At 46.2% G+C, this 19054-nt stretch overlaps 1 protein-coding gene across 1 annotated transcript in view; it reads right to left on the bottom strand.

Annotated features, from left to right (window-relative positions):
• LOC126168161 (pyruvate dehydrogenase E1 component subunit alpha, mitochondrial-like) overlaps nt 1–18232 on the bottom strand; it is a 97308-nt gene extending 79076 nt beyond the window's left edge. The window contains exon 1 of the mRNA XM_049920534.1: nt 18051–18232. Coding sequence (XP_049776491.1) covers nt 18051–18101 — 51 coding nt within the window. The 5' untranslated portion in view covers nt 18102–18232. The remainder of the gene's footprint in view (nt 1–18050) is intronic.
• Nucleotides 18233–19054: the final 822 nt, after the last annotated feature.

The following is a 19054-nucleotide window of genomic DNA, read 5'->3' as shown; positions in this document are numbered from 1 at the left end:
GCAATTGTATGGATTTCTTCAGCCTTAAAACAAGTAACATACGTTACATCGGCAACTGTTTCAAGACGGCAGGGTTCATCTTTAATGACCATGCTTCAGCAACTGATGACAGTGTGGGGGGGAAAAATCAAAGAGCATCAGCAAAAACTTGTGACTATAGTAGAGGAATCTGGTGGCTCTGAAGGATATCCCAATATTGATTATCCAGTATTCACAGAAGTTACATCAACTAGTATAAGTGAACTCAAAACAAGAGCTTCATCAAGAAGGGTGAGGTGACAACGTTGAGAATAGACAACAGGATTGAATTGAACCAGACTTTACTCCAGTTTCAAGTAAGCAGGCAGCTGAAGAGGTAAGAAAATTTAAATACTACCTTTTAGAAAAGTGATGAAGATGGACTCAGTTTAACTTTAGCAGTTAAAACATGTACGAAGTTGACAATTATAAATGACACTCTTGTTCAGAGAAAAATACATGATTATTTCGAACCAACCATCTAGAACGTGTGGAAAAAAAAAAAAAAAAAAAAAATTAATACTGTATTATACTAGTGTATGGGGATATTTTAATGAAGTACTGTACTTCAATGAAGATGAATTTTCACTAATTTACTTATACAGTATACTGCAGTACAATTTTCCCCATACATGTATGTTATTCAGAAGTCTTACTGTATTATAATATTTTTAATAATAATTTACTGACAATGAGACACTCGTAGAGGATTAGGATATTTTTTACTGTCATTCTTCACCTCTCCCATTTGATTTCTTTATGCAGAGTTGCTAACAGATCTTGAACACACTGAAAAGTAATGTTCTGTTTACTGTTCTGAACAGTGAGAAACTGCTATAATAATCCAAAAACACATACCCATCTTCTCAATGACTAATACAATTTGGTGGACAGGTTTATGACAGTAATGCGCGTGCGATCTCTCTCTCTCTCTCTCTCTCTCTCTCTCTCTCTCTCTCTCTCTCTCACACACACACACACACACACACACACACACACACACACACACACACACACACACACACTTTTAGTGTGAAACTAGTTTTTCGTAATTACCATAGAGAATTCCATGAAGTCTGGTAACACACTGGCTGCAACTTCTTTACTCACTTTGTACCATGTTCCAAACTGGCAGCATTGCAAAAAATCAGCAATGCAATAACTCAGTTCACATATTTCAAAGAGATTACAGTTCCAGATTGCTATCAAGTACACTATGTCAATGAAACCATGCACACTTTAATAAAATATGTATCTATTGGAATAAGGAACGGTTGTTTTTCAGGATTTGTACTGCAGAGTCAAAATGTAATAAATCTATTCAAGGCAAACAAGATGAAAAATCTCTTAAATAAAGCTATGCACCTTCAAGCTATTTTCCAAGAAATAGCACCTAGTAACAAAGGAGAGGATGGATCTCACAGCACAGGGAATGATGAAAGTACTGATAGGCAAGGATGGCAGGATAATTTGCTTCCATGCTGGCTCTGCTTGTGGCTTCTTTCCAACTGTTTATTGCTGTTCTGTTCCAGGAAGCAAGGTCGCTATAATGAGGAAATGAATGCCAAAGTTTTCATGGAGTGGTTTTCTGATGTTCTGCTGCAGAATGTTCCTCCAAATACAACAATTGTAATGGACAATGCGCCATACTACTCTGTTATGATAGATAAAATACTGATAATGCAGAGGAGAAAAGTAGATATTTTGCTCTGGGTGCAAAGAAACGTTCCATCAGATAAAGTTGGTTGGTTGGTTGGTTGGTTTAAAAGACCGAGGGGTGGGGGAGGGGGGGGAGGAAGGGGGGGGTCGGGGAAGGGACAAACCTGCAAGGTCATCGGTCCCTTGTTCCCAGTAAAATAATTACACAAGGAAAGAGGAAAAGAAAGGAGACATACAGCACAATAACAGGAGAAAGGAAGAACCAGAAGAACGACAACCGGCACTACAATGGACAAAACAGGAAAAGAAAACCACAGAAAAGCAAGAAACAGATAGAAGGGATAAAAACAAGAGAGCAGATGTCTGTGGCTGGCTGATCATGAGAATAAAAGGAAAAGCCAGCCACTCTGTGACACAATTAAAACATCCAGCCTAAAAGCATTAGAGTGGAGAACACAAAGGGACAAAGGACATGCGCTAAAACTTACATAGAATGATAAAACCCACTGTCATATATAAAACGTACAATTAAATTAGCCGATGAGGCGTTCTCAGCTAAAATTAATGGCAACGAGTCCGGTAACTGAAGAGTCCGTCTCAGGGCAACCAAAGAAAGACAGCTCACGTAGATATTAGGGCCACTGTCAGCCGGGTGCCGCACCAACACTGTGGCGGGTCATCACAGCGCAGGAGGTAGCCCTGTGTCTCCAAAGCATGGCGAACGCGGAACCGACAAAGAACCACAGAGCCCCTGCAAAAGCCCCGCTTGGAGGTCTTCCACACATTCGTAGTCTCCTTAATCGCCGGCAGTTTGTTGTGCATACTGAGGTTATGCCATTCCGTCTCCCAAAGCTGCAAAACCTTGCGGCGTAGTCCTGAACGCAGATCAGTTGCAGAGAAACTGATCTCCTCAAGTGGTTTCCATGTAGCCTATTTGGCCAGCCAGTCGGCAAGTCTGTTGCCTGGAATGCAGACGTTACCTGGGGTCCAGACAAACACCACTGAACGACTAAACCGTTCTAGCATAGATGGACTCCAGGACGGTCCCTACCGAAGGATGACGAGGATAGCACTGGTTGATAGCTCGTAGGCTGCTCAAAGAGTCAGTACACAGAAGAAACGACTCACCAGGGCATGAACGGATGTGCTCAAGAGCGTGGGATGTAGCCACTTCAATATGTCCTCCATGGACATAAACGAAACCAACATAATCATCAGCCATCGAGCCGTCAGTGTAAACCACTTCATGGCCTCAGTACATGTGAAGAATTGAGAGGAAGTGGCAGCAGAGAGCCACAGGGTTAACTGAGTCCTTAGGGCCACGTGAAAGTTCCAAGTGAAGCCATGGACTAGGTGTACACCATGGAGGTGTACATGAATGTACCTCAAGTACACGTGGAAAAGGTAAGGACTCCAGTTCCAAAAGAAGGGATTGGAAACCAACTGCAACTGGAAGCCCTGACCTGGACTGCTGATGTGGGAGATGAACCACTGTGGGTGGGAAAAGGAGATGGTAATTTGGACGTGCAGGAGAACTACCAATATGTGCCACGTAATTGGATGAATGGAATGACGCTGACAGAAGCGCATAACAAATGACTTTGCGGCCGAAAACTGGAAACCGTTGGCTAGAGCCCATGACTGCGCCTTGTGGATGGCTCCCTGTAGGCGCCGCTCAGCAACATCGGTACTGGGTGGAGCATTATGAAATGCAGAAGTCTTCTGCATACAGAGAGGGTGAGACGGATGGCCCTAAAGCTACTGCTAGACCATTAATGGCCTCTAAAAATAGAGATACACTCAATACAGAGCCCTACATGACCCCATTCTCCTGGGTAAGCGGGGAAATACGGGAGGCACCAACTTGGACCCGAAAAGTACGAAGCGACAGGAAATTTTAGATAAAAATCAGGAGTGGGCCTCGGAGACCCAACTCATATAATATGGCAAGGATATGATGTCACCAGGTCGTGTCATACACTTGTTGAAAATCAAGAAAGATGGCAACCAGGTTTTAGCATCTGGATGTTCGGATGGCAGACTCGAGGGAAACAAGATTATCAGTGGTAAAGCGACCCTGGCAGAAGCCACCCTCACATGGAGCCAGTAGGCCTTGTGACTCCAGGACCCAACCCAACCGCCAGCACACCATACATTCCAGCAGCTTACAAAGAGTGGTGGTGAGGCTGATGGGCTGATAGCTATCCACATAAAGCGGGCTTTTACCGGGTTTGAGCACAGTAATGATGGAAAGGCGCATCGCACCAGATCCGGTCGAAGATGACGATGAGATGTCGCTTATAATCAGATGAAAGAGGTTTAATCGTCTGACTGTGGATCCGATCTGGCCCAGGAGCTGCGTTGGGGCAATGTGCTAGGGCACTGAGGAGCTCCCACTCTGTAAATGAAGCATTATAGCATTCACTGTGGCATGTAGTGAACAAGAGGACTTTCCCTTCCAGCCGCCATTAGAGTGCGAAAGGCTGGGGGGTAGTTCTCCAACGCAGAGACTCCAGCTTAGTGCTCAGCCAAGTGCTCTGCAATTGTGTTCGTGTCGGTAGATAACACGCCATTTATGTTAACAACGAGAACACCTATTGGGGCCTGGTACCCGAAAACATGTTTGATATTTGCCCAGACTTGGGAAGGTGACGTATGGCACCTAATGGTCGAGACGTTATCTCTCCCAGCACTCCTGCTTCTGTCATTTGGTAAGTTGGTGAACGCGGGCACAGAGCTGTTTCAAGGCTATGAGGAGCTCCACGGAAGGGTGCCACTTATGCCGCTGTAGCTCCTCAATTGCTTCAGTGACTTCCGGAGGCCACCAAAGGACTACCTTTCGCCCGGGGCACCGTAAGGAACAAGGGATCATATTTTCTGCCACAGAATCTACTGTTGGCATCACCCGCTCAACCATCACATCGATGTTACCCTGTGGGGGAGACTCAACAGTGACAGAGAGGTGAAGGCTTCCCAGTCCGCCTAGTTTAAAGCCCATCTAGGCAGGCGTCCGTGGGCCTGATGCCGGGGCTGTGACAGGAAGATGGGGAAGTGGTCATTACACACAAGTCGTCATGTACTCTCCATTGGATAGATGGGAGAAGTCCTGGGCTGCAAACTGATAAATCAATGGCTGAGTAACTACTATGAACCACACTGAAATGTGTGGCGGACCCAGTATTTAAGAGGCAGAGGTCGAATTGCGACAGTAAAGTTTTGACATCTCTGCCTCGGCCAGTAAGCATGGTACCACCCCACAAGGGGTTATGGGAATTAAAATCTCCCAGAAGTAGGAAAGATTTAGGGAGTTGATCAATCAGTGCAGCTAATACATTCAGAGGTACTGCACCATCTGGAGGAAGATATACATTGCAGACAGTTATTTCCTGTGTCGTCCTTATTCTGACAGCAACAGCTTCAAGAGGGGTTTGAAAGGGCACAGTTTCACTACAGAATGAGCTTAGGACATAAACACAAACCCCACCTGACACTCGATTTAGTCACTATGGTTCCTGTAATATCCTTATAGCCACGGAGGGCGGTTGTCCGCATTGCCAGGAACCAGGTTTCCTGGAGGGCAATGCAGAAAGCAGGTGTAAAGTTTAACAGTTTCCATAGCTCAGCCAGGCGGTGGAAAAAACCATGACAATTCCACTGGAGGATGACATTGTGTGACTGGGAAGGCGTGGAGCATCCAATGAGGCAGTTTACGCCTCAGGGTCACCTGCTGCCACCGACTTATTGCCTGAGCAGTCCATATCCCTTGTGTCTAAGGGTTTGGCGAGATCAAGGTCCTTGGTGGACGCCAGAATCTCCACCTCATCCACAGATGCAGAGCTTGTAGGGAGCAGTGGTGTGGGTGCAACCGCAGGTCTCTTGGCCTTGGGGATCTTCCTTTTGGATCTCTCTCTCTGTTCCTTGGGTTTTTCTGGCTGGGAGGATTTCACTGATTCAGTCTCCGGGACTGAGGATGAGCATGAAGCCCTTCAATTAGCTGCCACCAGCGGGTGTAATCTTTCCCACTAGCAGAAACCTGGGAAGGGAGTGACCCAAGGGACCCCTTCCTAGCGACAGGAGCCGAAGGAGTTGTATGCTTCTCCAGCTTAAAAGTGGGGACAGACGTCCCCGATAGTTGGGGGAGTGTTGCTCCTGAAGTAGATGGTGCAGGAGCAGCAGGGAGGGAAGTGCCCCCCCCCTCCCCACCTTCAAGGGGACAGGTGCAGACTTACAGCCCTGAGAAGTGACTGAGGTTGGTGGAGCTGATGCGGCTAGAACTGTTCTAGCGGCAGCTTAAGATTGTGTCATGCACACTGGATGTAGGCGTTCAAATTTCCTCTTAGCCTCATTGTTGGTCAATCGGTCTAGGGTCTTGTACTCCATGATTTTCCTTTCTTTCTGGAGAATCCTGCAGTCTGGTGAGCAAGGCGAATGGTGCTCTCTGCAGTTTACACAGATGGGAGGCGGGGCACGTGGAGTTTTGGGATATGACACGTGATGCTGGAAGTACAGCATGAAGACTTATGGCCAAATTTCCAGCATTTAAAGTACCGTATTGGGGGAGCGATACAGGGCTTTACATCACAGTGGTAGACGATCACCTTGACCTTCTTGGGTAATGTATGACCCTCGAAGGCCAAGATGAAAGCACCAGTGGCAACCTGATTATCCCTCGGACCCTGGTGGACACTCTAAATTGGTGTGCAGCTCATTGTCAGACTTCAGAAGAAGGTCCCTGTGAAATATGATACCCTGGTCCATATTTAAGCTCTTGTGGGGCATGATGGTTACAGAAACACCCCCAGTTTGTCAAAAGCAAGTAACGCCTGTGACTGGGCAGAGGATGCTGTTTTGATCAAGACTGACCTAGATCTCATTTTGGACAATCCCTCCACCTCCCCAAACTTGTCCTCTAAATGCTTAACAAAAAACTGAGGCTTCATCATCATGAAAGATTCCCCATCTGCTCTCGAATATACAAGGTACTGGGGCGAATAAGAGCTGCTGCCATCCTTAGCCTGGTGTTCCTCCCATTGTGTGGCCTGGGAGGGGAACAATACGGGGCCGGACTTCTGCGTGTTGAATTGAGCCCGTGAACACTTACAGACTGCTGGTGTTTGACCACCAACAAGAGATGATGTACTACACTTCATCACGTGGCATCCACCCTGGTGTCACCCACTCTGACCAGGGATCCTCCCCAAGGGTGCCACCCAGCCACAGCAAAGGCCACCTGGTAGGAGGGCCATTGCCAGGAGTCCCGATGCTCCAGGGGGATGGGCATCTACCACTTGGCATACGTGGGGAGTTAACGGTGCAGGCATCAGCAGAGTGATCCGTGTGGGGTCAGGGGGCTACAACCAACAGGGTACATGGCGGCTCCACCACAACAGACTTGCTACTGTGCTGGATATCAGGTGCAAACAAGTCCATTACCATCATCAGCACAATAAATGATACTGCACAGTGGATGCAGGGTGACCTTGCACAACAGCTGTAAAATGAGAATCAGAAAGCAGATCCACGTCGACATAGGAAGTGAAAGGTCTCAGTGCACGATGGACACAATGCACCATGTAAGGCACCCTTCCCCAATTGACTTGCTCTCTGGGAAAATTTTGAAATATGGAGGTCAAACCCCACAGGGGACCATCACATAAAGGCCGAAACATGTGAGACTCCTTTTAGCCGCCTCTTACGACAGGCACGAATACCTCAAACCTATTTCAACTGCCGGACCCGCGGGGAGGGGGGATAAAATTGAACCTGGCATGAATAAAGTTGAGTTAAATGACATTGTAGTATTTTACAAGATAAAAACTCCACACTATCAGGTCAATGAACTGGCTACTGATAAGGCCATAATTTAATCAGGCTTCCTCCATATCATGCTCATTTAAATCCTAGTGAGAATGTATGAAGGCAGGTGAAATGTAGTGTGGCAAAAAACAACAAGAAGTTTACGCTCAGTGACATTTAAATGCTGACAAAAGAAGCCATAGCGAATGTTACTTCAGAGGACTGGCCTTGAGTTGTCAGCCATACGAAGAAGGTAGTTGAGGAGACTTGGATTCATGAAGGAATGCTGGAAGAACAGATTGAAGAGGTGGCAACTTCAATTGGGACTAGTACATTCCGAGGAAGAGGACAGTGACGGTTCTTCCCTTGGGTCACTCCATTTACACTGTAACTGTGAGTGTGTATAAATGATCATTGATTTAACTTCTCTGCTGATTACTATCATTTCTTTGCCACCAAAAAATGTTTGCCTGGCAGCAGCTAACATCTGCAATGTAAAGTAGGTGTGGCCTTATTGCTGCCCAATGGAGCACTCAGCACATGCCGACAACAATGCTGCCCCTACTCGCCCAGTGCGGAACTATCAAAAGTCGCAACTAATTTTAAACACACTATAAAATGACATTGTCCTATGTGCAGCTGGGCTAATATGAGCTTATTGTGATGTGAGAGCCAAGATGAAGTCTACCATATTATTGTGTGGTTTAATGTCCTGGAGTTTGTGCCCCTGGAGAAAAGACTATTGTGCACTTTGAAGTGATACTACATGCTGAAAGACAGTGACATGAAGATAATCTGGGGGAACACAATGACTAGTAGGCCAAGGGAGGAGAGCTGCAGCCTTTGCAGCAGCATCATTCCCTGGCACACCGACGTGACCAGCAACCCACAGGAACACTATACTGCCCCCCCCCCCCCCCCCCCACACACACACAGCAAGCCAATGGAGATATTCCAGATGTACTGGGTGGCCTGATAAAAGGGCATAGAGCTCTGCAGTAAAAATTGAGCAGTGGTCAAGGAGCTGATATTGAAAAGGATCATCACCAAGTACAAAGGCACACCCGACACCACTATCAGTGTAGAGGAAGACACTGTCACCGAGCCTCATGTGAAGTGCGAGAAACTCACTGTGATACACCAGGAATAGGGTTCTTAAGAAGCAAATGGAGTCCAAAATTAACAAGTACCTCAGCACAAAGCCAGGGCAGCGAAGAGCTTGCACACATGGTGAACATGGCAGGAAGCATAAAGCTGTTGAAGCAGCAAACGAAAGTGAACACCATCAGGCAACAGAGAAGACAGGCGCAGCCCATCCTGGTGGTCAAGGGAATTATCAAAAAAAGGGAGCATAGGAGGGGAGACTGGGCACAGAAGACAGACACTCATGTAATGACTGAGGAGAACATCCTGCCATTATGACAACGGTAAGTCAGTAGGCTTAGCATAAAGACACCCAACGGGTCTAGTATAGAAGTGCCAGCGGCTAAACATATTCTGCAATGGTGGATGGTGTTAAGACGATGTAAGATAGATGGATATGCAGATGAATATATGATACATCCATAATCCAGTTTCAAATGTACAAGGGACCGGTATAAACGGAGGAGGGGGGTCCAATCCGCTCCCCATCACATAAAACAGTTAGAACACTGAGGAGCGAGTAAAATGAGCTGCAAGAAAGAGATGTGGGAAGGCCAACAGTTTCCTACAAAACGTGGGTCCCGAAAATTTCGTTTTGTCAATGAACGGACGAAGGAATGGGCCGAGACATAGGGACAGAGGAAGAAACCCTCGGTGCTGCCAGAAATTCATACACACAGTCTTGTCAGTGCACACTGAAAAGCCATTTGTTGATGCTCCTTGAGTAAAGACAATCAAGACACTGCTGAAGACGCTGCTCAAGTAGACAGATTTGGTTGGTTGGCTTTGGGGTTTGATGGGGGCTAAACATAGAGGTCATCAGTTCCCTGTTCCAAACAGACATACTTGTAAAAGGCTTATACAGTAAAAGCGTAACCTCTGCACCCAAAGGGAGGGAACACCAAGAGGTACAGAGCTAAAATGAACACCGCAATAACACAAAATAGAGGACACTTAAAAGGAGCAGAGCAAATAATTGACTAGAGTAAAACAGACTACAGTGGTTGATGGATCAGGTAAAAGGTCAACCACTCAACTACAAATGAAGAACCTCCAGCTGGAAAGTGTTGATACAGGTACCATCACAACTTGTTACCATAAAAGACACTATTTTGGTATCCACGTCACAATTAAAAGTCGCTGGAGTGGGTGTAGCCTGAGAAATCATGCGAGAGCGCCCACACTAAAGTGAGTGATAAAACCCAGCTGCATGGATAAAACTTAAAACTGAGTCAGCTACAGAGGCATCGTCACCTAGAATTAAGGAAAGTGCAGCTGGTAAATTAAAGGACTGTCGTAAGGGGGCAGTCCATCAGAAGATGGACCACTGTCAGCCCTGCATCACAGCGACACTTTGGCGGGTTCTCATGGCGAAGGAGATAGCTGTAGGTCAACCACGTATGTCCAATTCGGAGACGGCAGAGAACAACTGAGTCCCTAAGCATGCTCCTCAAGGATGAGTTCCATATGGCCGTGGACGACTTTACCATGCGGAGCATATTTGGCGTGTTCAAGACAGACCATTCAGAGCCCCAGACATCGCGGACCTTGCGATGTAGGGCTGACTGGAGGTCTCTTTCCACGAGACCAAGCTCCAGGGGTGGCGAAGTAGTGGCCTGCTTGGCCAACCGATCGACACATTCGTTTCCTGGAATGCCGATGTGGCCTGGGGTCCACACAAACGTTGTTGAACGACCACACTCGGTGGGAGCAAAATCAGCATCTTGAATACCGTGCACCAAAGGGTCCCGAGAAAAACAATGGTTGAATGCTTGCAATCCACTCAGGGAGTCACTGCATATGACAAATGACTCCCCAGGGAAGAAGGAAAGGTGAGCGAGTGCACGACAAAGAGCAACCAGCTCCGCAGTGAAAACACTGCTCCCACAAGGTAGGTAATGCTGCACAATGTAGTCGCATTGGATGAAAGCAAACCCAGTGCGTCCATCGACCACAGAACCATCGGTGTAGACTACATCTGCATCGGGAAATGAGGCAAGAAGCGCCAGGAATTGTTGACGAAGGCTGGCAGGTGGAACAGAGGACTTGCAGCCGCAGGACAAATCCAAGCAAAGCCGCAAGCGAGGGAGGGACCAAAGAGGGGTAGAAAAAGAGGGCCGGAAGGATGGAGGAAGAGGAAAGGACCCGAGTGACGAGAGAAGAGAACGAACGCGGACTGTGATCGGGAGACCTGACCTAGGCCGCCGTCGTGAGGAGAAGAGTGCAGAAGATGGAAAAAGGAGCTTGCGGTTTGGATGGTCAGGCGAGGCATGGACATGGGTGATGTACAACGCAAGCAACTGTTGTCGGCGGAATTGTAGGGGAGGGATTCCATCTTCTACAAGAAGGCTAGTCACCGAGCTAGTGCGGAAGGCACTTGTCGCCAGTCTAACGCCACAATGGAGAATCGGGTCGAGGATCTGCAACATTGAAGGTGCTGCTGAGTCGTACACCACACTCTCGTAGTCGAGACGGGACTGGACTAAGGCCTTATAGAGCTGTAGTAGGGTTTTTCGTGCAGCTCCCCAAATGGTGTGGCTGAGGCAGTGAAGGATGTTGAGGTGCCGCCAGCACCGTAATTTAAGCTCGTGAAGATGAGGTGTCCAAGTCAGCTGAGAATCAAACAGCATGCCAAGAAAGCCATGTGTCTCTTCAATACGAAGGAGTTCATTGGCAAGGTAGAGCTCTGGATGGAGGTGGACCGTTCAACGACGACAGAATTGCATCACTCGGGTCTTAGAGGCTGAGAACTGAAAACCATGGTTGGATGCCCAAAAATGTGCCTTACAGATGACTCCCTGCAGCCGCCGTTCAGCGACACTGATGCTTGGGGAACTGTAATAAAGACAAAAGTCATCGGCATATACAGAGGAACAGATCGATGAGCGCACTGCAACCGCAAGACCATTAATCGCCACCAAAAAGAGGGGAACACTGAGAACCGAGCCCTGCGGACACCGTTCTCCTGAATATGAGTAAAGCTAAAATAAGTGCCAACTCTAACCCAAAAGGAGCGATTGGAGAGAAAATTCCGTAGAAAAATCAGAAGTGGACCCCGTAAGCCCCATTCGTGCAGCGTAGCAAGGATGTGATGGCGCCAGGTGGTATTGTATGCCTTCCGAAGATCAAAGAAAACAGCAACTAGATGTTCTCACCGAGTAAAAGCTGTACGAATAGCCGACTTTAACGAGACTAAATTGTCGATTGCTGTGCGGCCCTGACGGAAGCCCCCTTGTTGTTGGGCCAGGAGGCCCTGAGCTTCAAGGATCCGCATGAGCCGCCAATTCAACATCCATTCCAGGAGTTTGCACATAACGTTGTTAAGGCTGAGAGGGCGATAGCTATCAACCACCAGCGGATCTGCACCAGGTTTCAGCACCGGGATGGTAACGCTATCCTGCCAACGAGTTGGGAAAATGCCCTCCATCCAGGTGCAGTTAAACAGGGCGAGTAATTCACCCTGACAGTGCGCCGCGATATGGCGAAAACTGGTTGTGAATTTGGTCTGGACCTGGAGAGGTATCAAGGCAAGCTGTAAGGTCACTTTGGAACTCCCATTCACAAAACAGGGCGTTGTACCGTTCCCAACAACTGCATACGCTCTTTAATGGTGCGGAATTCTGCGCTGTAGCCTGCTGTCGCGGAACTACGAGCGAAGTACTCTGCCAGATGTTCGGTGATGGCGATTGGGTCAGTACAAAGTGTACCCCGAAGAGAAAGGAAAGGGACAGACGCATGAGGCCGACAGCCAAAAATGCGCTGAACCCGTGACCACACCTGAGATGGGGAGGTGCAAGAACCTATGGTGGCAACATTTCATTCCCAGCAGGCCTGCTTGCTCCACCGGATTAACCGCCGAGCCCGGGCCCACAGCCATTTAAAGCGACCAGATTCTTTAGGGAAGGATGACACCGGTGTTGTTGCAGGGCTCGCCTGCGGTCCCGGATAGCTTCTGCAATTTCTGGTGTCCACCAAGGGACTGACTTACGCCTTAGGGTACTTGAAGAAGAGGGGACAGTTGCCCCGGCAGCAGAAACAATGGCCATAGCGACCTCGTCCACTGCCAAATCAATGTCACAAGGAAGCGGAGCAATGACCATAGTAGCTGAGGTGTAGGCTACCCAATCAGCTCCACGAAGAGACCATCGTGGCAGCTGGTCAGGGGATTGGGATTGAAAAAGAGAAACCAGGATAGGAAAGTGGTCGCTACCACAGAGGTCGTCGTGCACCCTCTAACTGAGGTATGGAAGAAGACCTGGGCTACTAAAAGAGAGGTCAATGGCCAAGTATGCACCATAAGTCAAGCTAAAATATGTGTGAGCACCAGTGTTAAGGAGGCAAATGTCATGCTGTGCCAAGAGAGCGTCAACGTTCGTACCCTGGCCCGAGATCTGGGCCCCACCCTATGAAGGGTGGTGGGCATTAAAGTTCCCCAAAAGGATGAATGGCGGGGGGAGCTGGGAGGACAAGGTAGCTAGGTCAGCAAGAGGGACGACCTCATCCGGGGGAAGGTAGAGGGAACAGATGGTAAGCTCCATCCCTGTCCGGATTCAAACAGCCACAGCCTCGAGAGGCCTGTGAAGTGGCACTGGGGCACTAGGAACAGTGGCAAGAACATAAACACAGACACCGCCAGACACCCTGTTGTATTCTAAGCAGTTCTTATAGTAACCTCGGTAGCCATAGAGGGAGGGGGTCTGCCGAACAGGAAACCGGGTTTCCTGTAGGGCCAGACAAGTGGCAGGGAAGCGGCGCAAAAGCTGTTTCAACCCAGTAAGGTGGTGGAAAAAACCATAGCAATTCCATTGAAGGATAATGGTATCCAACTGTGAAGACATGAAAGAACCTGGGGGGGGATAGGTCACGCCTTAGAAGCACTCGCCGCCACCGATTGCGAAGTAACCTGATCAACTTCCATAGGGGCTGCGGGTCGTGCAACGTCTAGCTCCCGAGTGGACGCTAGATGCTCCACATCATCTTCAGGTGCAGTGGTGAACTCCTTTTCTGTCTCTATGTCCTTCTCCTTTTGCTTTTCTTCATTTTGGTAGGGTCTCATTTGTCCTTTGGTTTATCGGGCTGGGTGGGCTTTTCCGACCCAGTCTCATGGACCGAGGAAGACCTGGAAGCCCTATGGCCCTCAGGTGGTGGATTTTTCAGCCACTGGCTGACATCTGGAGGGGCAGTAACTGTGGAAGGGAGGGCACCAAGCGATCCCTTCTACGCAGGGGGAGCCGGAGGAGGCGGGCACTTCTCCGGCGCAGAGGTGGGGACTGAAGTCCCCAAAGAAGGAGGGGTTGTTACTCCCGATGTTGAAAACAGGGGAGCAATGGAAGAGGGTATTCCCCCAACTACCAGGGGGGACAGGAATAGACGGCCAGGCTGGAGGGCCCACAAAAAGCGGCTGAGCTTGGGGGCTCATTGCCAGGGATGGTGACATCTAAGCTGCTGCAGCATACGGCGATGAAATGCGCACAGGGTGAAGTCGATCGTACTTGCCTTTAGCCTCTGTGTAAGTGAGCCTGTTCAAGGTCTTATACTCCATAATCTTCCGTTCTTTGTGATAAACCATGCAGTCTGACGAGCAAGGTGAATGTATCTGTCCGCAGTTGACACAAACAGGGGGCGGCGAACATGGGACGTTGGGGTGGCAGGCACGTCCGCAATCCTGACAAGTAGGGTTGGTGTCATATCTCGATGACATGTGCCCAAACCACCAGCACTTAAAGCAGCGCATGGGAGGAGGGACGTAAGGCTTAACATCACATTGATATGACCTTCTCAGGCAGTGCGTCACCCTCAAAAGCCAAGATGTGAACTGCAGTTGCTGAAAGCTGACAGAAATTACCCCAAAGAGAAGAGGGAGTAAAATTGTTAAAAGAGCTTAGAAAAGAAAGCCCTTAAGCTGTTTTGTTATCCCTGAAAACGGTGTTTAAAACTGTGGAGAGCCAGTCTCCATGTGCGGATTGTGTCACAGCATGCCTCAGTCCACCAGAGGATTGGGGTATGTCATGCCAAGGAAGAGATGCAAGGTATGGAACATTCTGTGGCAGTAAGTGTATTGCTTGTAAGGTATTCTACCTGGTCATCAATGCAAGGAAAATGGCTTTCATCAAAAGTGGCCAGTGAGGAGTAGAGCTGCCAGTCAGATTTGGAAAGCTGCCACTTGGCTGGACACCCAGATGGGAAAAGCATCAGCAAACGAATGACACCTGTGAAATGGTCATGCAAGTGTGTGTCAGAGAGAATGAACTACTTGAGATGATGAGCAAACTGAGCAGTATGAATTGAAAGGTCCAAGTGGGAAAAGGAGTGTGTGGAATTGGAAAGAAATGTGGGTGTACCCATGTTCAAACAGATTAGACTGAGCTGGCTGGAAATATCTACTAGGAGGGAGCCCTTCTGATAAGGGCATGGAGAGCCCCAAAGGAGCACGTAATTTCCCACTCTGGATTTAAATATTTCTGTGATGCATTTGTATTGACTAAAGAAATCTGTAAATAATCATTCATCTCTCCTATGAATATTTGCTACTCTACCATTAACATGATTTGGTAACTGTCAAAGAGCAATGAATGGGATTTAAAAATAAGCCAAATGAGGATTTTTAACACACTTTTGTCATGGATAAATCTCAATATGGTGTACACACATATGATACTATGACTGAAGAGGGGGTGCCGGACATGTAAGGCACTATGATTGGGGAGGAAGGCAGGGGTGGGGGGACGACTAAGAAGAAGAGAGATTAGCTATATAAATGAGAAACTGATATCTTTATTATTATTCAGAATTTCATTCACGTACTACACTGGCCCTGTATTTAGTCAAAAGTTCTTTTTAGATAGCTCATACTCAAATGGACTGGAAAACTCACGGCGAACCTCTACACTAAAAACACACACAAAAAAGAAAGAGTAAGTATGCTACTACTTGCCAGTATCTTGGACATCAACATTCTTGATTGCATCTGGAAAGGCAATATACGAAAAAAAAAGTCACTTTAACAAGAAAAATTTATATACATTTACAGCATAGTTTCAGCAACTGATTACTTTTCAAGACATGCTAGCCTTCATCACGTGAAATGTTGCTAATTATTGATGAAATGATAGTTGTGCTAGATTAAAGAGCCATTAAACTTACACTTGTCTCTCTAGTAGCATATAACACAGTACAATCATTTACATATAGTGGAAGCTCATTGCAGTGTGAATTCCATATCACACCTATGCACTGAAAAGCAGTACTAGCCCTTGACCATTCAATGATTGTCCGAAAGTGCAGCGAACTGGTCAGGCTAAAGTGCTCATCCTACAGTATACAGGCTGTGCTCCATATGACTGAGTATTGGAAGTCAGGTTTCTGCTTCCACCATATTCATCAAACCAAAAACACTTTTAGGTAATGAGACAACCATACAGTTGTCAAAAGAAAACAGAGCTTGGAGACATTTTTCATCATTGAGGGTATCATCATCCACTTTAACTCTCTGAATAGTGGCAAGTTGGTGTAAGGTGTTAAAATATACACATGACAAAAGTTGTTAAGCCAATGGTAATTATGTATCTATAAACCCATGATGAGGTAGTCCACTGTGTCCTCCATTTAACAGGCAGAGTGATCAACACTTCTGTCCTTTGTGACAAGCCCACAATCAAATGCGAAAACATATAACATATCTTGCCTCCAAATTAGCAAGTACAAGATTTATCAACAGTTTCCATGTGTGGTGCAGTAAACAATTTCATTTCTCTGACATCATCTGTAATTCAGCTGTTCATTACAGATTTCTGGACCTGCCCTGACTACAGTGCATTTTCTACAAGACACGATTTACGACAACTGAATATGAGTTGAAGTAAATTTCAGTATTATTTATGAAAAGGGAAGCAGAAAGTGTTTCAAACACTGATGAAGCAAGAATTTAACTCATACACATTTCAATCACTGCAAACATACAACAGCACACAGAACACAGTCACAATTACTGCTGTCATAGAAATTGAACAGAAACTGTGAAACATGTAGCACACTGCATTCAAGAAAATGAGTTGCAGATCTGATGTGAAAACATTACGTAACATAATGGCTTAAAATCAAACTTTTAATTGTTAATCCACAAGACCTTCCAAGAGTTAGGACCTTCATCTCTGGAAGGAAGAAATGATGTCAGGGTTTACCCTCCCATCAACACCAAGTGCTTTGTAGACAGAACACATGCTTACGTTGGGGAAGGAAGTCTGCCTTGCCATTGCGATGTAACCATCCAGAGATTTCCCTTAAGCAATTTAATAAAATTATGGGAAACACAATTATTGATGGCCTGACAGAATTTATATGACTGTCTTCCACAATATGAGTATTGTCTTACCACTGCATCACCTCCTTCAATCCTAATCTTTGTAAAAGTTACACAGTAGACACTCTTTGTGGTTTACGTGTGATACGTCATTAGATAATATGTATCAAAATACTCGTCTGAGACTATATTTGACATAGGCTCTCTGATTCTACCATGCAGTTTCTACTATTAATTTCAGTGTCGGAAGGTAAACAAACATGTTATCGACGTTAAGTTTCGGGGTGAGGGCAATTGGCAGCTCACGTCTCCTGCATATTCTCAGTATTAATGGTAAGCCTTCAACATTCCAACACGCTCTCGCCTCTTCGCTATTCCATACACTGTCTTCACTGGCATCGAAGTCCATACATGAAGTAAATCTTCAAACAAAAAACCTGGCAGTTGGTACAAAAGGATTGGCATATGCCATCCACTTTATCACATTATGTAAGCTTGTACTTAGATGACCAGAATATCGTTAATACCAGAATATCGTTAATAAACAAATGTAGCTACATTGCTGGCATAAGTCACTATAAACACAAAAATACACACACAGGGGACGTAACTTATTCGCATATGGCACATGCGTGTATGTAATTTCTGAAGACTAATTCGCTCAATTAAAATAAATGTTGTCCACATAATCATGAAAAATACTGCATTTTTGATACAATTTGTGCAAATTGATGTAGTTAAGAGCAACTTTACATATTACTATGACTCAGTCAAGTTAAAAGAAATGTCCTCTGCTCACAAGCGCGAGTTTTTGTGCTTACCAGCCCATTCTTCAGTGTCATTAAATAAAGAACCTCCACTGCATGGAGCTCACGAATTCGTTTGCGGGTAATGAATTCATCTTGACAATGAACACAATAAATTTACATACTTTATTTCTTACGGTGCTGAAAGTTTACACGACAGAAGGGCTAATATTCGTTCATTCGTTCTAGAACAAGCACAAAGTCATTAAGACAGGGTTTCCAGTATTTTATGGTATTAAAAAGATTTGCGCTGGTGAAATTACTGTAATAGGAAACTTTCAGTAGAAATGTCACTTTACCACATGTATAATAGAATTTTCAGTACTAACCTGCCGCTGTGAAGTCCTGCTACACAAGATTCGGACGCCCCGCTGCAACATCACTAACAGCAGTTACAAACTCACACTCACAACACGCAACACCCACGCCACAATCACACTCCACTCTGGGAAACACACACCAATAAAAAAAAATCTATCTCCAAGGTGACATTAAAACCTCTGCGCACACGATATTCCTTGAGCAATCTACAGAGATGCTACACGCCCACATCTACGGATCACAGACTCCAAGGGAAGGAAGTTCGAATCTCCTTGCTCGAAAGTACCAGTGATCTCTTGTCTCAACTATAGAGTATAAATATCTATGAATGAGCGTTCGGATGCGCAGAATTACAATTTCGTCCTGCTCCTGGTGAAGTCACGTGATTTTGGGACGGAACATTAATTACATTAAGCCTAGATTACACGACGACACTAGGTTGCAGGCAACTGCGCTACCGCCACTGCGCATGCGCGCCGCGCGTTTGCGCAACTCGTTGGTGAAACTAAACACTTTTGGCGTGTTCCAACTTTGGCGGCACTAGTTGCATTAGTTTTGGGGTTATGTGTGTTCGTAGAGTATAGACAAACTGAAATAGGAAGTGGGGAACGGAGAATAATGTTCGCGTTTTGGATATCTATGCTTTGCATAGGTGTTTGTGGGATTTCAGTGATGCTGATTACAAAAATAAGCAACATATTACTGCTGCTGAGATCATCATGTGCGATCATAACCTAGATGGTTTGACAATATCTGAGCTGCAGGGTAAAATTTATTGAGGTAGGAGCACATATACAACTGAGTTAAGAAAAATATAAGCAAGTGTAATTCTAGCTGTGGCAATGCTTTCGTCTACAAGACTAAAATCCCATTGTTCGAGTTGGCCAATTCTTTGTTAAGGAGTATTGTTGACAGAAGGGAAGGCTATACAAATTCAAGGAGACGCATTCTTTATTCAGTATTCATCTATTTAAAACGTCACTGCAGGGAATTTTGAAATATTGCCACTGTA

This window comes from Schistocerca cancellata, chromosome 1 (genome assembly GCF_023864275.1).
Source record: "Schistocerca cancellata isolate TAMUIC-IGC-003103 chromosome 1, iqSchCanc2.1, whole genome shotgun sequence".
Taxonomy (NCBI): Eukaryota; Metazoa; Arthropoda; class Insecta; order Orthoptera; family Acrididae; genus Schistocerca; species Schistocerca cancellata.
The sequence above is the reverse complement of the archived record's forward strand: the minus strand, read 5'-3'. Positions and strand labels throughout refer to the sequence as shown.